The following is a 27,105-nucleotide window of genomic DNA, read 5'->3' as shown; positions in this document are numbered from 1 at the left end:
ATTAAACTCATCATATGTTTGAGCTTAGATGAAAGGGTTATTTACCAAACGAAGTAAATAAAAATATCAGTGGGCTAACACAAGCTAACAGACAGCACCATTCTTATTATGTTACCACAATTTACAGCATGCACTGGATTATTCATGTCTTTTGTTGTCAATATGTCCATATAAATGCTGCAGCTGCTGCTGCCCATAAAATGTCATCTGCTACTAATACTTATACAAGGTGTGGTGCATTAGTGGTGAGCAATAGTAACAGCAGTAATAATGTGGGTTTAAGCATCCACAATGTCACATGTCTGCCATCTGCTGGACCATAACCACAGCACAACATTAACTCCAACTGTCTGTTTTTAGACACTGACACTAAAGGGATAATCCAGTTTTCTGACAGCATGAAACAACGTATTCTCTGTCCAAAGAAGACTGAGCTATCGTCTCAGTATCACCACCAGTGAGCTTTCAATATGCTATCAAAGAATATGTACTGACCCTTTAATATCATATACATTATTCTCCAAATTAAGATAGATGGAAATTAATCTTTACATAATGAATCAGTTTTTACTTCCTGTCGATTTTGACTGTATTCTTTTTTTGGCTGCATGAATGAGCATCACTCCGCTCTTCTGAGGGTACATATGGCAATATTTGCAATTACTGCACAAAGGTGTTTGGTACCTTTGAGTGTGAGGGGGGAAAACATGCATTCATATAATCAATTAAAGGACATTTGTTATGTCCTTATCCTTATATTGTTGCTGCTGCGGTGTTTACTAATGTATTTCCTTTCTGCTTTTAAGTCACCTCACTTTCTTGCAAACCTGCATGTGTCTGTGTATGGGCAACTTTGTTGAATTCATAATCTTGGAAGCACTTTCGTTTGACTGCCTTAAACTTCCTGAAAAGATGGTGTTGCCTCCAAAGGTCTAGTTTCCGAACATGGTTTTCAAAATAAAAGCACAGCAATTGAAGCGTTGTAGAGCAGGAACGCTGTTTCTCTGCTGAGACAATTGTTGTGTCCCAAATAGCACATATATCAAGTTATATGAATTGAAAGTGTATGTATTATCATGTGTTTTTCTTCCCTCTAATGTTGGGACATTGGGCCATTCAGCCAATGTCCTCTTTTAGTAACACTGAAATCATGACCAACACATTCATTTAAATTTGGTGGTGAGTTGAAATAATTCCTAATTTGTGTAGGCTGCTCTTTGTGTTTAGTTGCTCTTGTTTTGAAGCCAACACATTTTCGAATAATATGAAGGAAAACAAATGAATAAAATTAACCCATGTTTTGGGTTCATTTGGATCTTTTTCATAAAAATAAAAAAAAGTTTGGCAGTCAGATAAAACCACACAGGCTTACATTGGTATACATATGATAACGAAGAACAGACTAATCGCATAACATCAGCAATAATAACGATAATTAAATAACATTGATTGGCCCAAGGCTAGTACTTGAAATAGTATTATGGAAGAGGATAGCCACAAGAAAAATACATTTCTCAGATAATCTCAAAAGTGATTATCGCGTGTCGCGACAGAAGTGCGATTATTTTGAAAACCCAATCCAACCGGATGTCTTCTGTTAAACTTTTCCAGCTGGGCACACGCACACACACAAACACAAAGCAGTGAAGGCTATGGTGGGTGAAGACGCACGCGGACCTCCAGCGAGCTCGTTTCTAGTGTGACCGACCTGCGGCGGTGCATCGTTGTTGTGGGAAGATGTCTGTGAACGAGGTGTTCGTGTTCCGGCCCTTCAAGCTGATCGCGCTGCTGTGCGTCTTTCTGGCGCTGTGTCTGGACGTGGTGGCTCTGCTGAGCCCATCCTGGGTCACCGCGGAGCACTTCTCCTTGTCTCTGTGGGAGTCCTGCTCCCAGTCCGGGGCAAGGACTGCGACGGAGGAGGCTCAGTGGAGCTGCTCCTCCACCCTCACATCTGGTAGGAGTCGCACGTTTGTGTTGCGCACCCTTTTGGGGTTTATTTGGGTTGTTTGTTGGAGTTTGTCCTTGGAGAGAGGATAACCAGACATGGGGTGGTGGGGCTAAAGCGATCACAAGGTTGTAGTCATTTAGTAACTTTTTTTTTCGGGAAAACTGAGATTTTGTCATTTAAATAGTAACTCTGGGTGGTTTTAACTAGCATTTTTGTATTATCAGTGGGCTTTTTCTGGCTCTGTAATTAGGCCTAGACAAAGACTGCACATCCTATACGTGACAAAAACAAAGAGGAATGTTGAACTGGTATCTCTCAGGAATAGTTTATTATAGTTGGCTTGTTGTTCTCTGAGCAGCAGCTGATCGGGGTTTCTAGTGCTGCTGCTGTGTTTCCTCTGTTCATACCAGAGCAGTGACGTGTGTCAAACACACAGTGATGCTCGGCTCCTGCAGCAAGGTTTGACTCATTCACGAGCCAGCATGGGTTTGAATTAAAAACCATGCTGGTGGTTCATCTACCACTGTGTGTTTAGAGTAATTATGAATGAAGTGAACAAAGGGCTGGTGAGTCAGTGTCACATTCATAAGTGAATTCCATAAGAGTCACATTGATGCTTTATTACTAGCTCTAAGTCTATTCAATGTCAGTTTACCAGAAAACAGATCACATGCGATGGAGAAGCCTAATCTCTTTGGCACACAAAGAGTTTACCCACTCAGACCACCATAAGGTGATGAGTGGGTTTTGAAGAGACACATTCAGCATCTTCGCCATCATCTACCTCACCAGGCCTAGACCCGCCAGGTTGCCTTTTGTCAAGCAAAGAAGCCACATGACAGAAGTGCTTATGCCTCCAACCCAATTCCTTTCCCCACCAGGGGAGAAAATCCTCATTAACTGCACCAGATGTAATGCTGGTAGTCGGCTGGAGATTTGTCTGTATGAAACATATAGCAGTGGGCTGGTATGGTAGAAATAAAAAGACTAGAATGTTCAATGCAAACTATATTGAATTAATATAAATTTCACTAATATTGTTGAAACATTGGTTGCCAATTTGAGATTTTAGCTGTTAATTAAATTGAAGAGGCCTGAGTGACTTTTGGTGCTTTTTTTTTACCACCATCAAACATGCACATCGAGGAGGGAAACACAGCTTTGGGGTGGCTGACCGCTCTCTGATACTGTGGAATGTGTTGGGGTGAATGGGAGGCGGGTTTGTTGCTTTGAGGGTCTGCAGAGCTCATTAAAGCAACAGTGAGGGGCGTGTTGAGGTTAAAGGGGCAGTTCACCAAAAGGGAAAGCTGATTTATTATGCACACATTCTCAAACCTATCCCAAGATTCTTGAATTTCAGTCTATCTTTGTAGTGACAATCGTAATCCTTTTTTTTTTCTTCTTTGACAAAACCAGAATTTGAATCACATAACAGAGGAAAGATATTAGGGGAAAAAATGTTTTCCCTAATGTTGAATCAAATCAACCTCTTGGGGAAAAGTACATTTCCCCATCCTGACAAAAAATAAAAGCAGGAGCTGTGAGAAAGAGAGGATTGTTCATTCATCAAATGTAAATTCTCCTTTTGAGACGAGTGTTACCTTCTTCTTGACATCAAAGAGGGAGTACACAATGCAGGCAGGAATGGAAATGCATGTCTGAATACATTTCTGGTTTTAGGCTTTGCTGAGTAGAAGCTCAGTTCAGAAAGGCTTTTAATGTGTGCAGTAATAACAACTTAGCGTTGTGGAGGTCTTTCCGAGGATTAATAATTTGACTCGGAGGGAGTGTTGGGTTTAACTTTTCCACCAGACAAGACTAGAGTTTGCTTGGAACAAACAGAAAGAAAAAAAATGCTGTTAAAAAGCCTCTGCGTCTGACCTGACATGGAAAAGGCCGGCAGCCACGAGCTGAATCTCCCAGGAGATGTCCCGGTATTGAACACGCGGATGAAATACATCTTTCTAGCTTTATTTTCATGTGGAAATCAGTAGAACTACGATAAACCTTTTAATGGAGATTTGGACAATCGGCTGCAAATTAATGTGAGAGAGTAAATGCAAGGCAAACTTGCCCTGAAGAGCAGCAATATGTGAAGATTTACTTTTGGACTACTTTGACCTCAAATTCCTGTCCCATGAAATATGATATTATAGACCGTATTCCAAAGGATGCAGCTGTGGTTTCAGCATCTTCATCTACAAGTTATGAGCTGTTGACTTGAAACCTCTAAACATGCGTTAACTTGCACATTCAGTTTGTTTATTCCGATTAGTGTGTCACTCATCAGGTTCCCATCCCTCTTGCAGGCCTGAGTCCGTTCTGCTTCACTCTGTGGGATCAACTCTTGTGTTTGTCAACACAGCGATTCAATTCAACCGTGCCGTCCCGTGAATCGAGTTTTTGTCGCTGGACTCTAACCTGCGTGTGTCTCGTCCCGCAGACTGGCAGATTGCCACCCTGGTGCTGCTGGTGGCCGGTGCTGTGGCAACTCTCTTGGCCTTTCTGGTTGCCCTGATCTCCCTCTGCAGGGGTACACAGAGGCGCCACTACCGCACCGTGGCCGTGTTGCTCTTCACTGCAGGTACGTCTTCGTCTTCCTTTCTGTTACTTTCCTCTCCAAAGGTTCTGAAATCATTTGCATGTGTCTTCCCCCGTATGAACGTTTATCCAATGTTCCCACACGTCAGGCACATTTTGGAAAGGGAAAGACCGCACGTATATAAGTTCACCACAACAATTTCCATATAGACAGGGGTTTATTGTTCCAGTGCACGCATTAAATAGAAGGGCGAAGAAGGAAAGAAGCAGCTGAACCAGGCTCGTTGGTTGAGCTCATTCTTTCTGTGGTGTGGAGTCTGGGGAGCTGCCGGATCATGAGCCAAAAAAAAGCTGCCGCAGAATTTGCAGACTTACCAAAGAAGTGAAGTCACTGAGGAAAAAAATAAGCTGCCACAGACTCCTCACCCGGCACTGCCTGATGTTTGGACTGCACTTCTCCTGCGTGCTTTGTGAGAAGGTTCTTTGACACTGCAGAGGGAGGATCTATTTATGAAACGCATAATTAAAACCAAAGCAGTCAAGACACATTGTTCCATATACTATGCAGGCGTTGCAATAACTGACTCATAGTCTTACTTTACTTTAACAGCAGTAATGAAACACGAACCACTTGCCGCTACTGATCTCATGCCCAGTTCCAGATTTGAAAAATACAATTGGACGATCACAGAAACAGATATTCTGTCATGCATCATACGTAGCGTCCCTCCTGCTGCATGTTTACTTCATGCCCGTGGACTAAACCTCAAGGAAATAGTTTGACATTTTGGAAATTCCACACTTATTTGCTTTCTTGGTGAGTTTCTGGGAAGTGAAGCCACAGCCAGCTGCTGGTTGGTTTGGTTTGGTTTATCTTAGCTTAGCATAAAGACTGGGAGCACGGGGTGAGCTTTAGAGGTACTGGGAGGTGAAGTCTGTTACATTTGGACAGAGCCACGCTAGCTGTGTCCCCCGTTTCCAGTCTTTGTATGAAGCTAAGCTAACCCGCTGCTGTCTGTAACTTCCTACACATGCTGGAGAGTGCTATGCATCTTCTCATCTTACTCTCAGCAAGTGAATTTCCCACATTGTTTATATTTATATTATATTATATTTATTTATTTCACTGTGCATAGACTAGCAGACTAATTGGTCGCTTTGTTTTTAGTCAACACGAGATGTAATGCGGTGCCTTTTGTGTAATTCCTTGTTTCTGTCAATTAGTTAACAAAATCCTTCAAGTGCTAGTCAACAAAGAATGTCTTTGGTCGAGAACAGCGCTATAGATTAGACAGAACGTCTGGAACAAGCCAATCATATAGATAATACAATATAATGTTCTCAAACGCTGTAGAAAAATATTTAATTTCATTTTGGAGAGGAAATACAAGGAATTATTTTCTCCTTCTGTATCTGAAACCACAAAGGGCCAGTGTGCGCTCAACGGCTGTGCCTTCGACTGTTCGACCATTTACTGCAAAGCGTGGGAAGGCAGTGTTATCCTTTCTTGTATGTAGTTGCTTTAAGAGCCTTTCGAGTATAAGGTCTCCTTACAGGCCCACGGTGCTCAGCAGAGCAGCAGCCCAGTTGGACTCCGTTAAATTCCCCCTTGGCGGGGCTGTAGCTGCGTGGTATTTATTTTCTGTCCAGAAATATGACCTCAGCGGGCGGCGAGCTCAGTCTGTGCTCCATCAACACCACCACATTCTTGAGCTGCCATCGTCCCTCCTGTACGCCCCACTATTCCGTCCTGTAGGAAGGAAAGGCGGAGTTGTGGTCACACAAAGTCCCTTCCTCAAGAGTCACCTAGCATGCACTGAAGGGAGCTGCGGTAGCTGCTGGGAGAGGAGACCACAATGCGCCTTTTATTGCGCAAATGCACGTCCCCCTCATCATGACGCATTTACCACCGGTAGCTCATGGTCCTGAATGATTTAATGGGGAAATGATTCACACTGATGTAGCAATTAAAGTAATTTTCCTTAGGTGATCCCAAGGTCAGAAGAATAACAACAATTTTTTGAAAGTTGTTCCACTTTATAACAGAACAAATGGAATGCACATGATTTAGTTTTGAATGCATCAATCTGTTTGTTAAGTCATTGTCAGGAGAATAGAAAACCGGCCACTTCCTGAAGAGCAAGAAACCCACAAGAAGGAATGTCATAGAAGGATGGTTTCTTTTGATATTTTCATCTTTTATGGAGATGTCCGACTGGATGAGAATAGAAATAGGATTGATAAAAAAAAAACATCTTATAACTGGTTATTGCACTTCATTTTATCTTACACCAGAAAGCACTTTTTGTGAACCCTCTGTTGAACAGTGCTAAAATAATTCAAATAATTATATATAAGCTTGACAACAAAATGCATCATGACTAAATACATATTTACAACTTTTGTTGTTGTTGATTATGTTACTAGCATCACAGGAATCAAGCGTAACAAATCAATCAATTCACTCCACATATCTCTTATATATTGTTTGTTATTTAATGAAATAGTTCTCCTTCATGTTTCTCACCATGTATTTGGAGGTGCAGTACAGCAATGAAGGTTTGGTGCTGAGGCATCACACGGAAAGGCTCAAATTATGAAAGCCACAGACTCCCTAAAAACACTCAAACTCTTCATTGTTATTCCTGTCACAGAAAATCGGCTTATTTTTATGAGATCTGAAGCAGCAGAAACACGGACTTGAAGAAGATAATCACTTTACGTAACCTTTCTCCGGTTACCGTCAGTGACTCTCGATTCCCTTTGCCGACACCGAAAAACCTTCTCTCCTTTATCCTTCAGCTTCTTTTTCGAGCCATACTGTTACATTTCTGCCTTTTCAGCAGCGCGTTAGCTGTCAGATCTGTGTTTTTACACGAGCGAGGCCACCTACGTCATACATTTAATACATGAAAAGTGCATTGTTATGGATTAAATGTGATTGCTGAAAGCACAAACGTACTTCTTGTTCAGGTGGGAAACGATGAGTCAGAAAGAATACATAGAATAGTTCAAAAGAAGGATAGATTCATCTTGGAAAAAAGAACGGTTAATTTCCAAGTTGGACAAAGGCAGTGAAGGAGGTGGAAGGAAGAAAAGGAGACATTGACATGTTAATGGCTAAAGAGTACACATGTAGAGAAAGAAAAAGCTGAAATATTAGAACAAACGGGTTTTTAATAAATGTTAAGAGCAACGGACACAAATGCAATACAACATCATGTAAAAGTAAATCCTGCAGTATTTTTCTAGTCGTTGTATAAGGCCTACTGTGGTTGTACTAGTTGTGTTTAGCAGTGTTGCTAACGGTATGTTTGACTCTTGTGGTTCTAGTGGTCCTGCAGTCCTGCGCTCTGGTCCTCTACCCGATCAAGTTCATTGACGGAACCGTTCTTCAGACCTATCACGAGTTCAACTGGGGCTACGGGCTCGGCTGGGGAGCCACCATCTTCATGCTGGGTGGAGGGATCCTCTTCTGCCTGCGGACGGACGTATACGAGGACGCAATGTACTGAGTCCTGTCTCGAACCGCCGCCACTGGAAACACACACACACAGACACACACACTCGCACACAAAGAATTCCCATACAGGAGGTGTGCTACTTTTCTTCACTCTGCACACGGCTTATGTGCATGCGAGCACAGACCCCAGTCTCTCTCTTTCTCCTGCTCTCTCTGTTATTTTTAGATGGGTTGTGAAGGCCCAATTTAGGCCAGGGCTTTATGAGTAGGATGGCCAGAACCCCTCCTCCCATGCAGCCGGTAGGTCCCTCAGCCCCGCCGGTATCAGGGTTGGAGTCGGCAGAGCTAAAGCGCAGAGAGCTTTCTGGACGGGCGCGAGCCTCCGATGCTGGACGTTTCCACCGCACATTGACCTGGATCTCTATTGTTAGAGAGGCGGCACGGTAGATTCTGAGCACAGACCTGAATGTGCAGTGACTGAACATTTCAAAGGATTGACTGATCTCCACATTTCATTTTTTATTTTGTATTCTTTTCTTAGCATTTCACGAGGACAAGCTTGTTGTTGATGTATTTATGGCATACGCTTTATACATATTGAAAAACCTGAACTTCCCCCTCCATGTGTTCTAGCTGAAACGTATCTAGTAATGCCAGGCCAACTGATATTAGAAATGTAAATTAGATATATGCTAGAGCTCTCGAGTGTTTATAGTTTGTTTGCAAACTCACACTAGTTTGTCTCAAATCTAAAATGTAAATGTGTACAAAGTATTTCTACATGAAGGAAAATCCATAATAAACAATTGTAGTTTTGGGAGTATTAGAAGTGTGATTGAACGTTGTTTTCAATACTCAGACTCAGACTATTCTGCCGCTCTGATGCCGGCGGCTCACAAACTGACCTCTGACTGAATTTAAAGAGGGGAGCATCAGGGGTGCCCCGTTTTTCTTTTTTGTGGACCAAACGGCAATGAGACAAAAATGCAAAACACTTTCATTATCCAGAGCACACATTCCTCAGAGGAAACCACCCACGGCTATTTAAAGAGACACCCTCAGTTTGGTAGCTTGCAGCTTGTTGAAGTGTAAAAATACGACACTTAGGTGGCAACATAATGAGCAACATAAAAGATTTTATTGCAAACTTTAAGACACTTTTTTGCAGTTAAACTTTACAACTGCTAGGTAGACTATATATACACACACAAACACGCACACACACAGTTCATGGATTTATCTGGGACATTATCATTATTTTCTTGTTGTAGGATAGATGTGCTCACAAGCCAAAATTCAAATTGCATCTGCTATTCATTTTGAAGCTTCCCTTTTAGTTTGCAGGTCAAACAGATTCATGTTTTTGTTTAAGTAAATAAAATAAAAAAGGCAAGTTTAAAAAGATCTCTATTATTTTGTGTCAAACAGAAGGCACTGGCTCACATGAGCAGCCTGGTGTGAAGTTCCCGGTTCGGACTTTCTTTACCCCCCGGAGTTCAACAGCTGGTTAAATATTCTCTGGAAAGGGAACCGCTGATAATAAACAGTATCCACAGCTGCTGCAGCGTGAAAACCGTAGCCATTATTTACACCCGAAGCATCATCTCCAAGGAAAATATACCGGAATTACTCTGCCATGTGAACCTGACACCTGGCTCCTGTGAGGAGTGTTACGTGGTGTGTTGAGTGTGAGGTGTCAGGTCAGTGGCTGTCTTATAATAGCAGTGACCTCTCGGGAATCTTTTAAAGGTGACTCACGTGTTAAAAGGTGACGTGGTAACACAACATGCAGTATCTCAAACACTACACAGATGTGATCACATTTATTTTGTTGTCCCACACACATGTGAAGCATGTTGATTTTACTGGAGAGCACAATGTTTTCACATTGTGGAACATTTATTCTCCAGTAAAAGAACATTTCCTCTCTCTTTAAAGGATACACAGTAAACCAGGTGATGCACATAATATGCAAATGTCTTTCCCAGAACAAGTTTTCTTTCTTTCTCCTTTTATTTGGCTGAAGGGGGTTTTAGATTATTCACTCACTTATTTGCACATTGTAAAGGTCAAACTGCCGGTAGATCTTCAACCTCAGCACAACACCCACACAGTTGAAACAAAATGTCTCACAAAAGATAGTGTTCATTTGCACTGTGATCTTGTTCTGTTCACTCGCCAGTATTCCAGATAAATGTTTAGTATTTTCCAATATATAGTGTGTCAAATGTCAAATGTCAAAAAATACCAGGCCAAAAGTCTTTTATGGCTCTTCTGACCCACAATCCTTTGGTTGGCGGCTATATAAGCAAAAGAGTCAAAGTTCGAGGTGCGATGTTCAGACGAAGTAGTTCGTCCCAACTGAGCGCATACAGCATGCACCAGTGCGTACTTTGTAAGGGCAGCTGCAGTACGTACTCTAAGTAAAAAGTACGCTATTTGGAATGCAGGCTTGCTTTTGCCTCCACCAAAAGCACTATGTTTGAGTCTAACTTCTTCCCCCACCTAATGGGCAAACATGATAATACCTGCTGTTGTTGAGATATCAATCTGTAGCATGATAAACTAAAAATGTTGATTCCCCCCCCCCCAAAAAAATAGTTCACTCATCTGCAGAGGGTTAGCACAGCTCTTATGTTTGTCAGCAGAGAAAACAAAACCAAAGCTTGCAAATCCTTCACTCCAGCTGTTTGGACAAGCAACACACTTAGACAGACAATTGCAAATGTAAAAGCAGTGAAGTGTGTATTGTAGTGAACATAATGTGTCCTCCTTTGGAGAGAAGCCTGACCCCTGGGTGCAGTAACCAGCCAGGCCCTGCACTTTTACACTTTGCAGGGACAGATTCCAGTTACTGAGCCCGGGGGACAGAGACCAAGATGGGCTCTGACATCTTGGCGCCTGAGGAGGGAAATTAATGTCAGAGTGATACATTTGTGTAGAGATGTACTAAAAATGCAAGATATCCAATCATAAATGCAAACCTGAAGTTGTCCAGCTCCTCCTGTGATGCTCAGCAGTGGACGTCCTCTGCAGACTATGAAGCAGATAAATGGAATGAAAAGTCACACCTGGGCTATGCATTACCCGCTGACCAATCCTCTGTCAAGCTTGGCTCCACCAAAATTACATATTAACCAGAAGAAAGTTGCTCATTTCTCCTCCACTATCACGCTTCTGCTGCCCTGCAGCCCCCTGGGTCCAGTTAAACCAACATAGTGCCACTGTATACTCAACATTGTGTGTCAAATCACTTATTTAGTTATCTTCTGTTTTGTTATTTTGTCATGCAGGCAGGGGTAGCAGTCAGAGGTTGCATTTAAATAATCTGGACAGTTCTAATTCCCCATGACATAAACATGAGGACTATCTGTGTGTGTGTGTGTGTGTGTGTGTGTGTGTGTGTGTGTGTGTGTGTGTGTGTGTGTGTGTGTGTGTGTGTGTGTGTGTGTGTGTGTGTGTGTGTGAGAGAGAGAGATTTATGTTTCTCTCATTTATGTTCTACTGATGAATCATAGAAGAACACAACTACCCGCAGACACACACATGCACACAGTCAGGTCCGAAGGAGGCGACCTGGTGTGGGAAGCTGTCAGCTGCATAACTGACCTTGTGGATATCAATGAATGTCAGATCAAACACTAAAAAACCGACGTCAGTCTGGAGCCAGATGGTTACTTTCCCAACATGAAAGAAAATATCATGCAGTGGAAAGTTTATATTTAATTCATGTACACTTGCACTGCAGATTGATTTGATCTATGAACGTCTGTTTAGAGCAAGGAACAAAAAAAAGAAACATACATGCCCACTGAATCAGAGCGTCCTTATTTGTAAAGTTTCAATCTTCGTACAGCAAATGCCCAAACATAAAGGTAATGAGAGAGCCTTTATATATGACTTGTGGCTTCATAACCACTTCATCACATCCACATGTGCCAACATATCCATATCAAATGTTAAATGAAAAACATTGGCATAGACAGCTGTACAAAGGTAATCAAAATATATTGTACGCGATCATTTACTCTGTAGATCCAAGCAAATCTGCTGAAAATATAAATTACACTAATTTCATCTTAGAATGTGTTATGTGCAATAGATTGTCTGAACACTAGAGGGCAACAGGAGCTATAACAAAAATAAAGTATCCCTAACTACATATACACTCAGGTTATCTTCATAATTACATTTGCTATCATCATAAAAGATAATGTGTGTCATGTAACCTTACACTGATATTTATGTCACTGATATGTCAACATCTGTTGTTACACTTGGAAATGAAATATGTATCTCTTCACTGTTTGAAATGAAAGATCACTGAAGTTTAAATGAGAGCCACTGCCTACCATGGGGATTTCAAGAGACTGTTTTAATTGAATTTCATAGCTTGTTCCATATCTGGTACTAAGGTTGACTTGTTGGAAATTGTAAAAACATTTTGATTCTGTGTAGACCTGACTAGACAACATAAACATTATAAATACATTGCAGCAAAGAGTGTTATCATTTTTCCTGTTTATACAAATACATCATGACGTATACAACAAGGAAAACAAATAGATTATTAGGTATTACCAGCTGTTTCAGTAATGACAGACAAGGTTATGAAGATGTTATATTATATTTTTACAGAACCATTTTCATTTCAAGAAGTAAATTACCTCTAAACGTTTTCTTCTGTCAACAGACGATACAAACCTTTTAATGTCAGTGATATAAGTTTTCAAGGAAACTTTTTATAGAGATGAAGATTTCAGCAGGTTGAGCTGCTATCATCAGCCCATGGATAACAAACACACTGAGACACTTTCCTGAAGTCCTTGTATCCATAAATATCCGTAGATCACAAAACTACAACTCATAGTGCCAACAGTACGCTTTATTTAAAATAGGCAATACAATCAATTAGAAAAAAAACACTCCTGATATCAGTGGCATTTTGTTAATATAAAAACCACATGAAGTAAACCATACACCCCAAAATCCTATTAAACAGTATACTCTGGTAAATACATTATTGTATTATCTTTCCCTTATAGACAATAATAATAAACGCAGGTCATTGTTGATAAATACCTTAAAGTAACAGCAGTTGAACAATATCGGTTGAAATGATTTTTAAGTTATATGGAATCACAAACAGTAAGGGCTCAAAATGAGAACATGAAAGCTGCATGTGATCTTGTTAATTTTATGTATTTGAACCAAAAGAAAAAAGTCACACTTACAGAAACATTGCAGCCTTGTTGTATGATTTCAACTTTTCAAGACAAAACTGGGAAGGAGTCTTGTCTTTAAAAGCACCTGAAACACACATTTCAAGTTTTAAATTCTGTAGGTGATAAAAAACCTTGAAGTGTACAGTAAAAACACTTCAAACATATAATTATATTATGTTATACTGGAATTCAACATAATAGAATAATTCTGAACAATTTGGCAAGAGTTGAGGCAAAAAGTAAACCCTTTAACAAAAAAACAACTTAATTTCTCCTGAAAACAACATCCGTCATCTCTTCTGATTAAATCAGCGGGCAAGTGTTTTGGCAAAAAGTAAACAGCCAACCATGAAAATAAAACATAAAATACAATTCCAGTTAAAATGATATTTCCTACGCTAGTGCAGTGCATTATGTTGGATTAATAGAATACTGTATGTAACATGTAGCTATTAAGTAACTCAACAGGGGTTGCAATCTCAGGTAATGACTGTGTGGCATCTTTCAAAGCTTCAATGACTGATTTTAAATCAGAGACCCTGAAAAATGAGAGAGGTTTAATTCTCCAATCAAACATTCGACAGAGGTGGTGTTTGAGAGCGATGAAGGAGCATGATTTCTTGTTTTTTAGGCCTCCGTCGCTGAGAGTACAGAATTTCTTGCAAAGAGGGTGGAGAGCAGAGAGTCCGGCTTCTTCCCTTGTCGAGAGATCCTCCTGAAACGGAAACACAGTTTGCAGTGAGCTTTTCTTCTCATTTTATTGTGTGTCCAAAAGAATTGCCTGACAGGAAGGGTTTGATTTAACCCAAAACATGATATTTTCCTAAATCTAACCAAGTATGTTTGTTCCCTAAAAGGAGGTTTATGGCAGAAAGCCCTGAGGGAAAACTTCTCCCATGTGCTCTTTGAGTGGACTCTTGTTTCTTCTACCTCTTTGAGTTTTGTCAATAATTTGGTGCATTACCGCCACCAAGTGGTATGAAGTGTAGATGGCTAATATTTACAATGATCGACAAAAGAAATATAATTTTTACTTATGAAAAAAGACAAATCTGGTATGTTCTCGATCATCAATTTTTTTTACGGTACTGAAATAGTAATTGATCATTCTAATTTTATTAGATCAAATCTACTTTGCGAGGTCTCGAATAAAATGCCTTATTTCTTCCTCATGTTTGAGACAACGCACTGTAAAATGCTCTACTGTCACTTTTATTTTTTTTTGCCCCTTCAACTGTAATACCATGGTCCTTTTCATCTCTTCCTATTGCTTCTGCCTTGTCCTTCAATCTTTGTCTAATAATGCTCTCCATTTCAGTTTTTCTGTAGCTTGCCCAGTCAATGTTATAATTTGTGTAACCTCCGTAAAAGCCTTATCTACCATTTAAAATATATTACATTGGAAATGCAGGACTAACATGCTATTTTAATTTTTAGCTATACTGTATATATATATATATATATATATATATATATATATATATATATATATATATATATATATATATATATATATATATATATATATATATATATATATATATATATATATATATATATATATATATATATATATACTAGCCCCACACACAGCACCAGTATGGTGATGATGGCAACAGTATATATGTGTATATATGTATACTAGGGCTGGGCAAAGTTGAACAAAATTAACTGATTAATCGCATGATTCTTCGCCAAATTCAATAATGAAGTAAAACTAGTGTATTGTGCACTTTTATTTTAAAGTAATGTTATCAGAACAATATAACAGGCCCACTGGAGCAACAGCAAGTTAACAACAGTATATAAATCAAAAATATATGCTAGAGAAGAAAAAAATATGTATTTTATATTTGTAATGCTTCTATATGACTGGTCATTCAATTAAATATTGTATTCATTTTCAGATGTTATAGACTATTTTATTCTAATGTAAAACAGCTTAATATCATGCTGAAGAAGAAACATGTGTCTTTTATCAGGGAAGAACATAAACAGTCTGTTCAGTAGTAAGGGTCCCTGTGAGGGACAAGCCACTCCTTCTTTTGTCCATGTTCAGTTTGTTGCTTACCTTAAAGAGGTATGTTAAAGACCAGCAATTGATTAACTTTATACAAAAGCAAGTGCTTTTGATCTTGTTCAGTTCAGTTTTTCTTACTCAGTGAGAAAAGTCCAGTCTGTGTTGGCTTGAACAAGTGCACTGAAGTCTGGTTGAATAAGGTGGAGATGTGAAGGACAGCTAACAGGTATCTCAGCGGCGGCTTTGCTCATGCGCGATTAATGTTAAATCTGGACGCAGAGACTGCAGAGCGAGGCTCCTGTGAGACTGAGTCTGTGAGGGCTTTGTGAGGTGGAGCGGCTCGCGGCAGCACCCGCTGCTCGCTGAGGACAGAAACTACATTACAAGACGTGCTTCAGTCTGTTGGCAACAAGCCGGTCGCTGAGGCTGCGGAAGCGAGCGCGCATACGTAAATCGCCTTCAGAGTAAAAGCAGTGCTGTTGTATTGCATTTATGGCGTGCATCTTATTTTTTGATTTTTTTTTTTTTGATTGACCTCACGCGGGCCGGACTAGGAGAGCCATAAGATGCCCAGGTCTGAACTACGCCGTCTGGGATAGATTTAAAGTGCAGCACCTGTCTGCGACAGCATTAAGCCCCTCCCAATGCAAGAAAACAACGAGTTAAAGCATGATCAAATAATTAATGCCGTTAATAGTTTGCTGCCCAGCCCTAATGTATACATATATTTACTTACACTAGCCCCACACACAGCGACAGCACCAATATAGCGATGATGGCAACAGTATATATGTGTATATATGTATATATATATATTTACTTACACTAGCCCCACACACAGCGACAGCACCAGTATAGCGATGATGGCAACAGCGATATATACATAGATTGGTACCATGTCCCATCCTGGTTCAGGTGCCACTTCTTTCTTCTCTAAAACAAAGCAAACACACACAAGGTCTGGTTTATTTACATATTCCTTCATCAATAAAAGCATCTATCAATTAACCTTATAATGACAAGTCAACTAAAATCTTCATAAACAACAATATTATCAACGCAATATCCAAAAGATGTAGAAGATCCCTATTTAAACATTTTATAAATCAAGTAAATTCGACCCATTGGATTGTGTTAGCTTTATAAGAACATTTTGTATTAGACATTTTATTTTACATTTCAATTGATATTTGGAACCTTTTATTTTCGAGACCAGCCAACACATTACATATATATAACATCATCCCAATTAGACAATTATGCCAAACAAAGCAGTAGTCACACACACACTAATTAAAACCGTCACAAACACAATATTAAACCTCCCTCAGAGGAATTTACAGTTCATTCTAATGGTGCAAAGTGTAGAATACTGATACACTTTAAACTCAACTTTGTATTATCTCAGCAGCTGATTGTGTTTAATTAGCTGTATGTTTTCCTCTTGTGCTTTTCTTTAAATTAGTAGACATTATTATTAATTTGGTTGCGTGCGTCTCCATCTTTTGTCATCTTCGTGCAGCCAAAGCGTGATAGCTATCTTGAGCAAAATGATTCAAATGACACAGTGGTAATTACATTCAGTGGTTTAAGGGATATCTTCATAAGGGTTATCTTCAGTGTTGATAGATTTGTGGTTTGTATAATAGTCTATTTTGAAAGGAAAAGCAAGAATCCAATAAGAGTTTTTAGTTTTTTAGTTCATGAGTTTTGTAGGATTTGCTACACTTGCTGTGCTGTATCATATATCCACAGAGTAACATCAAAGTTATGTGCTCTTGTGAAATGCATATTCCTTTTCTTTTTGGAGTTAAGAAATTGTTTAATTGATAAGAAGAAAAAAGGTCCGACGGTCATCAAAAGCAGATTAAATTGACGACAGTTCTGATTTGCAGTAAAGCCAATAGTATATGATATGGTATCGTCATATCGGCATAGAAATAGTGCAATGTTTAGTGAGAATGACAAAGAATTTCATTCATCAAGCTGAAGCTACAGATACTTTAGGTCCATTTCCTCCATTTTGGTGCGAGTAGGAATTCAAACTGGTAATACATTTCGTAAAAAGGCAATCACTAAACATAAAAAAAAGACTTTGTAAATGCAACATTGGTGTACATCCAAAAGGAGATTTTAACAAGAATGGAGACAGGAATGTGTGAGACCCATTTCAACATTTGTAAATTAGGTGAAATAGATTACAAACATAGGCTTACAAACATTTACCTTCTGGGAGAGAAAATGAACTGCTGGAGCCCTTCTGACCCCCTTTCCTTCTACTTTTTGGACAGTGTGTAGACACTTTCTCCTTCAAGTCCCCATACAGTACAGTACATCAGTGGAAACCAGCTGGCAGCTTCATCTAATTTAGCTTAGAGCCCCAGAAATCAACATACACTCAGGTTAGATACATTATCAGAAATAGTTAGATCCTACTTGTCAGCCAGTACCTTCAAAAATGAAGCTCTAGCAGAAGTTCATTAAAGAAGACACTCTTTACACTCCTGTTTATTCATAATCTCAGTCTCTAATTCTCCCAGTTTACTCCATCAGCTGATTGGGGGCGTATACGTTAAATGAACCAATCAGATTCCGTGCAGTTTCTGTAAGCCAATCACATCGTTGTTGTCAAACTTTTAAGATAGGTTCTCTCTGCTGCTGTGAGTTGTCATTTCAGCTCAAACAGATGCGACCCTCCTCCACCCCAGGCACCTCCAGTCAGCATTCAGTCCTGCTCCTCATTCATCGTCAGGTTACAGCAACTCCCTTCACCACCACCATCGGTGTCTGGACTCCAGGGGGGATTCTGCCTTAGCAGATATCAGCATCACTACTCCTTGCTTACCCCAAGTCAGGGTGGACTGCAATCGCCATAGACTTTGCAGTATTCAAATATATGCAATTGTAATAAATGATTGTTAAACTCTAAACAAGTCTCTCCTGAGAGAAAAAAAAAAAGACTTAATATGTGCATTTCAGTCCTTGTTGCATCCAATTCCCTCTCTTTCCCTGGAAGGTGTTGATGCAAGGATACATTGTAGACAGTTTGAGTCACTGGTTGTGCAACAAAATCATATTTTTCTTCTGTGTCATCCAAAGGGACATTCTTCTATTGAAGTAATTCAACACTTAACATAAACTCAGATAATAATTAAAACAAACTAGATTTACATAACCCATAGATTTACGGGACCCATAGTTGCTTTAAGTGGTACACATTTCCAAATACATTTGAAATGAATAAAAATACATTTGTGGTGTTGTTGCATTTACGTGTAAACCTTTACGTTTAAACCTCTCAAAATGATCATGACATAACATTTTGTTCAGGATGGTACTAATCCTCTCTGAAGCCTATAGAAGAATATGATCTTGGCAGCATCAGCGGCTGTAAAATAAAACAACAACAAATAAGGACAAATTAGAAAGTTTGTAAAAATTAGGATTTCTATTTATTTGTATTTTTTTGGTTTTGTAAAAGGCAATGATGCTGTAATGCTTTCTAATAGCCTGAACTGGAATGTTATATTTATTTGGATACACCTGTTGATGTGACATAAATTAGATGTCAAGCAGATAAGTATGCCACTTCCACAAAATGTCATTACATGTCGTCACCTTCCTAAAATAATGGTCTAAGTCATTTTTTGACAAAAATGATTTTCTTGCCTAAATCATCTCCTCGTGATACTGGCCACCTCTGTTAAAATCGCCTACATCCTCAGTTGAACAGATCATGCGATTCTACCCCTATAGTATAACGGCCTATGTCAAGAGTGTGACTTAGGCCATTTTATTTTGCCCAACTCAAAAGACAAGGTGACATAGACCATTTTACAAGTTTTTCAAGATGGTATTTTGAAGCTAGCATTTAAGCTAGCAATTTAGTTAGCATTTGTGTCAATGAAAATCTCACTTGAACATAATATTAGTAATCATAACATAATTTGAACGGTATTACAGTATGCCTGTTGAGCAGTATCTAGAGGCACCTTGTGCACCCCTATTACATTTGGTCAAGTGTTTTGTGTTTTCTGAAAAACCTGAAAAAATGACTGGTACCATTAATTTAGAAAGGTGACGATATATGGCTCTCACAACTTCTAACATCTCAACACACATTTATTAAAGCTATTTTTGTCTTAGATTATCCATTAAACAAAATCTGAATGATAAGAACAAAATAAAGATAAGAACAGAAGGCATGAAAATAATAATAATCAATTTGAACTATAAATATATGCACTATATGCCATATTGGTACAATATGGCATATAGTTTTTGCAATATCCTAATAATTATAGAATTATAAACAACACATAATTAAACTTACTGTTTTATGATGGCATCATGGTCTTCAAGGAAGGACTGCAAACATAAGTGTAGCTCATGATAACTCTTTGATGGAGTTAAAATGAAAAAGTTGCTTCTTTTTTATTTCTATACCTGGAAACATTTTGGATTAATCCTCCAGAAAAAAAACAGATTACAAATAAATCTCCCAGGAATTTAAGGTGTCATACAAGCTTGTGATTTTTCGCATTTCTATGTCTATGGTACATTGCTATATCTCATGGGAACATCCAGACAAAGACTGAAGTTTGACAGTAAGCTTGTTTGTTTTGCTAGAAATTATATTTCACAGGTTTTCTTTGTAATAACGAAAACAAAATACTTACTGCAATGTTGTGGTAAATTAAAGCATCATTACCTGGGTGGCATGTCGGAGGACTCCACTCACTCCAAAAGCTCTTGTCGGCACAATACTTGTGCAACTTGGACCGAACCCTGAAGCAGTTTCTCTGACTGTCGTGGTCGGAGGGCAGAGTGAGGCTCATCTGCCTGGTTGAAATCTGCTCCTGTCAATCCCAAAAATCCCCAAAAATTGTAAAGAAATTATTAGAATACAATACACATTTAAGTTAGAGAGTCAACACACATAACCCAATGCCTAAACTAAATTTAAGATGCATTAATAGACATTTCTGTCTTCATTTCGCTCACTAGTTTTGGTTTTATGGCACATTTGGTTCAGTCCCCCACTCTCAGCCTTTAACAACATTAGCCAGCCCTTTATAGCTGTGAAGCACCAAACTGCACACACAAAATTAGCAAACAGGGAAATACAGACATCTAGCAGCTTACGACCCAGAACAGTGGAGGCCAAATAAAAGCTAAAGAGCTATTAAATATTGATGACCACAAACACAATGATCCTCTAAAAACATCAATAAAGAACGGTCTAAAAGTATAGCAAAAACTGCACTGCAAATATTCTCATCAATTTCATCACGGTCTCAGTATTCACCTCTTTAATGATGGTGGTGTTGAGGTATTTTAATGTTACTGTTCTGTTGTGCATGTGTTGTGGTCCTTGCATGACTAAAGAAAATGACTGCCAGTGCAGGTTTTTGAAGGAAAGCAATTTCCACGAAGAAATTCTGGGAACATTCTTGGATGTCAGAAGAAATTAAATGATGATGAATGTTATGGTTGTGGCAAGGCAGGTCACAGGCAGCCTGCAATTAAGGACCCAGGCAAAGGGGCAGAGCCTTTAAAAAGAGGGTGGGAAGCGCACCTGTGCCTTTCTGCCTAACGACACACACACCTGAGAGCAGCTGAGGCCAGCCAAGTTGAGGGACTAATCTGGTGAGCTCTCCTTCTTTATCATGCAGGTTTTAAAAGAATAATTTTAGCAATGTCACATAATCTTTTGTTCCTTTTCTTTTTAAAGAGTCCTTGCTGGAGCGACCACGGTTTTTCCCAGGCCTTTTACATTTGCATGTCCTTTTTAAAGTCATCAATTACATGTGCCTTTTTATGTTTGATTTTAGCTTGTGGGGTTTTGTGCTGGAGAGGGAGACCTAGGTTATAGAGCAGCCATATATATTTTGCATGGGCATTTTATTATTGTTTTATTTGGTTTGTGTGATTATTTACTGTTTTTATTTAGCTCTACACTGGCCTCCCTGACTGTGCAGTTTTAGTCCCACATGACTTATGTAGGTGCTATTTACTAACAATATAAGTTATTTTTTGTTCACAAGTGATGTTGTTTATTTATAGTTGTTTACGTAGGTTTTAGTTTGTTAATTGGGTAATGCTGTGGGCACCTGGTGTACTTAAAGGAGTAGGCGGGTACAGGACCGGGATGCACCTGGGTGGGCAGATGGTTTCAGCCAGCCAGCCAGCGACAGGTTAGCACGGGAGAGGCAGCATGGGGTGTTTTGTTTGTTTATTTGTTTGTTTGATAATTTGAGTTACAATAAATAGTAATAAAACCGGACTCCCGCTTGGACCCTGCGTTATTTTGGCTGCGTCATTTAACCAAACCTACGGTGCATCAGTGGTTTTTTGATATTGGTTTATTTTCTTTAATTTATATTTATTTATTTGGATTTACGGGACAAATGGCCACTACAACTTACTTTCTTATTTGTGCACTTTTGATTTAGTTATAGTTTACCCAATTTGTCAATAAAGTCTTATGTTTGGTACGTAGTCTCTGGCTCCAGTTTACTCCGAGCGTTGTGCGGGGTTTATCACCGGGTCACATGCTCTTGGGTTTGTGTTTAGTCCGTTTCCTCCTTGTGTCAAGTTTGATTTTACTTCCCATTCTTCTGAGTTTTCCCATCTTTTTGATTGTCTGCTCTGCCCTGATTAGTGTCACCTGTCCTGCACTCTCCTTCCCTCCTGCTCATCCGTTCTAACTTCCCTTGAGATCAGTCCTTATTCGTCACTATCATCTTTATTTGCTGGCTCGGCATTCATTGCTGTATGGAGTTTAGGTATTTGTTTTGGCTGTTACACCTGCCTGCTTCTGGACTCTGATTGTAATCGTATGCATTTCATCTTTGAAGTGTATAACACTGCACATGCTCTTGCCATTTAGGGATTATTTGACTCTTCCCTCTATGCTTACATGGCTCCCACAGCAGTCTAATTTAATTCTGCATAACTTGTATCACTCTTGAAGCTGAACAATCAACAGATGTGGAAAACTATACACGGAAACCCTGAAGCAGAAAGGCTCATATTACTAACCGAAGCAATTTTCCCATCAGGTCCCTCTTGTTTGTGTTCCACCTCCCATTCTAGACAGTGTCCAGGAACGTTTACAACTGGACCTTCCCAGTGCAGTTCCAGCTGCTTGCCTGGACCCGTTTGCAGATGCACCTTCTCTGTGGTTTCAGGCTTCACTGCATAAACATTAAACCAATGGCGCACATTTGACAGATTGTGACAGGAAGACAAATATATTTTGCCGAGATCCGAGTGGAGCAAGTAATAACCCCAAACAAACACAGCATAAAACATGAGGGTCATAATAATCACTATGCTGCTATTGAGTTTACATGAAAAGGCAAGCCTTCACGTACTGTGGTTTTGGATTTGCAAGGAGAAGAATGTGGTTTTCAGGGGACCTTCAGGAGAGGAGCCGTTCACGCAGAAGTTGATATCAGTGAACTCTGGGAGGGAGTTTCCTGTGAAGTTGCAGCCGCTCCTGGTTCCGCTCAAAATAACATATTTCGGGCATTCATCTGCCTGTTTCAGCTCCTTGTGCCTTGGGAAGAGACAGATAACATAACACACTGCTTCAATGGGCACTATCTATTCACCTAGACTGTTTTGTTGATGGGTTGAGGTTTGACAATGTTTGACCAAATGCTGGACCAAATATGTGGTGCGACTGACCTCCTATGAAATGGCTAAAAATACCATACCAGAAATACAGATTTTGTCGCGAGTCTGCAGGCATCTTTGGGTTTCCTCCCCAGTTGCACTCCATGTACTGCCTATAATGGTACACACATACAAAATCCTGGACTGCAGTTCCCACAACACCTACAGGTAGAAAGGTAATTAAAACCAATCAAGGATAATTCATACATTTTCCAAATATCTCATTCTAATGTGTATATACCACTATTTATACACCCGAGAACTGACCTGTGCTGGGAGGTTTCTGGACCAGTTCAGTGTAGCGCGTGCTCTTGAGCATAGTGCCGCTGGTGCAGGGTCCACTCAGCAAGGTGTACACTCTCACTCTCACCTCTTTCATCAGATCAAACTGGGCGATGTGCTCCGGCCGATCAGTCCTGATAGCCTGCCAATCCAGAAACACAATCCTGTTATTCAATTTACAGTTCATTTATATTTCCTACACTCAAAGATTCAACAGAAATGCCTTTTGGACATACATTTTGCATCCCAATCTTGAATATCCACAAGAGATATTATTCAGGGTAACTTGACGCCGTGCATTCAAAGCATGGTTATTGTTGAAATGTTATGCTTCAGGTGTTCACTCGAAAATAATGTCCTGAAGCATGTAAGTATAGTGAGAAACTGTCAAATCATAACCAACAATAAATGCATCAGGAAAAAAAATATATATATACATTTTAATTAAGTCAAGATTTCATTGCTGCTGTTTGAAATTGATCTAAATGAGGCTGTGAAAGAGCTCCATTTATGCATAATTATAATACAAGTAGATGAAATCAAGCATTCTGATTGGTTGAGAGTCACGGGGTGTACTTTATTTAACCAATAAGGTACGAGAGCCAGTACTGCATACGCAACGTTTGGTGGCTACAACTATTATGTGCTGAAAGGCAGCTTACTATTTACTTACTATTTATGTCGCAGGTAACCGTATTATAAAAGCAATAAGGTACTTGAGGCAGTACTGTATCTACAATAATGTACAAGGGTTTGCCGGCCCTCCTCGTACATTATTGACGATCGAGTACTGCCTCTCGTCCCTTATTGCTTAATCGTCCCACTAGTCATAGTCATTGTCACAATGGGTACAGATATGACCGTTGTCTTAGTCATTCCATATCAGTCATATCTGTCAAAATCTTTATATCTCAGGCACCAGCATCCTCTTGAAAAATGTCAGTGTTTGTACCTGCTCGCGCCCTAGAGGCAGAGATAAAACCAAAAGGGTTCATTCAAGTATGTCGTGGTGCAATGACCGAATGTTTGTTGAGATTCATCACTTAGGCATTTGGCTTGTTCCCAAAAAAGAAAGAAAAAGACACTGACTAACAAAATGCTAAAAGGGGACTGCTTCCATTCATTCAAAACCATTTCAACAGTGTTGAAAGTCTTGTTTTAGGGATGCCCTGGAATATTACTGGACTATTCTCAGATGATCAACAAAGCTGCATGAAACTGAAGCCACGTGAACCTGTTCTCACATTGAAACACATTTAAGAATAACGACCATAGTGCCATGTACTACATCAGGATATGGCTATTATTAAATCAAGATGTTGCAGTTTCTCACCCTAATGTAATGGACAGTATTTATGTTGATATTTTAATGACTGCAAGAAGATCAAAGAATAAAGATTAGGCAAATTAAGAAACTGTGTGTAAGATTTGATTGGAATTGTGAGCACTTACAGTCCAGCTGTTCCTGTATGTGTTGAAGTACTCCAGCTGATATCGTTTTGTGCACTCTGTCATATTCATGAAGCTGGCTGGGGGGCTCCATCTAATCTGGAGATGTCCAAGATGACCAAGGTCTGATATCACAAGGTCCTCAGGAGGATCCACTGCAAGAGAAAACATATACAGATTTACAGAGGGTGTCACTGTGTTTTTCTATTGAAAAAGCCTTTTGTTTACTATGACTGCTAATGCTCAACCTGTATTTAAAGAGGCACTACCCTCTTTCACAGAATCCCAAACTGACAATAACTCCCTGTCTCTGCCAAATGTATTCATTTATTGTGCACCCAATTAAATGCGTTTTATTTCATTGTGTTTGGTTTTAAAAATGTTATACACTAATAAATAAATGACGTAAACTAATCTGGACAAACCAGTCGGTCCATTGCAACGCATGCTCTCCGGCCAAGTTACTAACAGCAGCATCAGTGTGGCTTGCCAGGATTTACTCGCCATTCCGATGTAAACCAAGACTGTGAAAAACAAATAGAGATTAAATAAATTTAAGCCCGAAAAAAACAAGACGTTGAAGATCAAGATTTTTACAATGACTGATATAATATCACATTAAATATTACTTCAACAAATAAAGCTGACAGACTTAATAATGTACTTACGTGAATGCGAGGCGAGTTCAGGTATTTTTCGGTGTGGGCCGGTCAGAGGCAGTCTCACTCTATTCAAGGCAATCGTTGTTTAATATGACGTCTTGTGAATACAAATATAACGCGCTGAGGAGGAGGACGCTGAAGAGGGTGGAGACCGACTGCTATTTAGGAAAAACACATTTGTTTCACTCGTTTCATGTTGGCTCTTGTGTGGATGAACACATTTCCACCGAACTCCTGCTTCTCCTGGTGACAATAATACCTCTTGGACATATTCTCGCGCGCGCACACACCATATGCAAAATCATGAGGAAATATTGTCTCCACTTCAGCTATTAGAAACACGAGTGTTATTACATTAAATGAACCACAAACAAGAGTCAGTGAAACAAAAGTGTTCTGGTTGGTGTTAAATTGTCTTCTTCGTTTTCAACAGATTTGGTGAGTCTAGGGCTTTTGTAACGTGGTTCATATTATTATGAGGCTAATTATTACTGTTGCCATGGGAACAGTATGAACAAACCCTTTATTCACACCTGTCAACACCTGTTGAGTGATGATTTAGTCAGCACCCAGATGCATATGTATTTTTCTTTCTTTTTCCTCAGCATAGGTGCGGGTGAGGTTGAGTGTAGAGGAAGGTCAGCCTCACAGATTAGGTTATCAGCAACAACTGGAACCTATTGCATACAAAAACATGGCAGATATGGTGCAGTGGCTGTCAGCTGACTGAAAGACAAGGTACATTGAGGCAGGACAGGACAGGACACACAGGTAACACGACCGGCTGGTTTGTTTTCTGTGTATAGAGTATTAGGTTCCTGGACAGGAGTCATATTTTTCTTAATTACAGTAAACATTCATCTATAAAACAACAGAACACATATTGAGCTCTGACAGAAAGACAACTGATCTTGACAAAAAAAGATGGAAATGACAGATTTAGGACGAGCTGTGGTTCAATCAAGAAAACAAACATGAACACAGAGACAAAGACAGGATGTGATAAAGACAGGATGTGATAAATAATTCCCATCCATAATGTGTTGGGACTCGCTGTCCAAATTAGCACGTATCTACTATTAGTTTGGTTTCGCACAATGATACAAGGAAGTAATTTCCAGCACAGTCTATAATTACAGTTATCCACGCAATGAACAAGCCGGTGCATTTCCCCAATAAATCCTGTTATCATGAGCAGACTCGGGGCACATCGAGCAAGGAACTCCACTGAGATGGCATGGCAAGACAAGACAGACTGCTGCAAAGAATGTGACTTTATTTTATATGGACCATGTTTGTTTTTGTTTTTTTGTAAGAAATCCTTGGAGTTTATACAGATGATATGTACAAAGGTTCAGCTTCAGCCACTCAGTATTCTTGCATGCATTTGACTTGTTTTAAAGTACAAAAAGCGTATGTACATACATTGAATTTTCTTGGCAGTGTAGTATTTAGACATGACTCACTGATTCACTGTTTTCTTTGGATGAGATGATATGAAGAAATACATTTAAAAAAAATGACAGGTACAGAAGTAGTGCAACAATGCAGGAGCACAATTGAATTGGGTTCATCATCAAACCACATAAGGAAATATAACAGCACCTCTAAGTTATTTAGGAAAATATTACGCCAGACGGACTTCTCCATGTTGCAGACATTTGTGAACGTTCATTGTGTTGTGCTGCAGCTGTGCTATGAAATGAGAAGCACTGAGAAGCAAACTGAAGAACACTCTGTTTCTGCTTCAGAAACATGGTAACTTGCTCCCACGCCTCGTAAAATAACTGCCACGGTCCCTTTTTATCTGTACAACAAAATAACCAAATAAT

At 39.5% G+C, this 27,105-nt stretch overlaps 2 protein-coding genes across 2 annotated transcripts; one reads left to right on the top strand and one right to left on the bottom strand.

Moving 5' to 3' along the window:
- Positions 1–1,737: 1,737 nt before the first annotated feature.
- On the top strand, positions 1,738–9,278 carry LOC306733206 (transmembrane protein 47-like; the record flags this gene model as incomplete). The annotated part of the gene is made up of 3 exons (XM_079214412.1): positions 1,738–1,954; positions 4,392–4,532; positions 7,823–9,278. The coding sequence occupies 3 exons, from the start codon at positions 1,738–1,740 to the stop codon at positions 8,002–8,004; spliced, it is 540 nt and encodes a 179-aa protein (XP_079070538.1). The 3' UTR covers positions 8,005–9,278.
- Positions 9,279–13,804: 4,526 nt separating this feature from the next.
- il13ra2 (interleukin 13 receptor, alpha 2) lies at positions 13,805–25,118 on the bottom strand (the record flags this gene model as incomplete). Its single annotated transcript, XM_079237821.1, has 9 exons — positions 13,805–13,892; positions 16,022–16,130; positions 19,909–20,056; positions 22,242–22,396; positions 22,577–22,761; positions 22,922–23,042; positions 23,148–23,304; positions 24,615–24,766; positions 25,037–25,118. 9 exons carry the CDS (start codon positions 25,116–25,118, stop codon positions 13,805–13,807), a joined length of 1,197 nt encoding a protein of 398 aa, XP_079093947.1.
- Between the last annotated feature and the right edge of the window lie 1,987 nt (positions 25,119–27,105).

This window comes from Taurulus bubalis (genome assembly GCF_910589615.1).
Source record: "Taurulus bubalis genome assembly, chromosome: 2".
Classification (NCBI taxonomy): domain Eukaryota; kingdom Metazoa; phylum Chordata; class Actinopteri; order Perciformes; family Cottidae; genus Taurulus; species Taurulus bubalis.
This window is presented reverse-complemented; position numbering and strand designations above follow the sequence as displayed.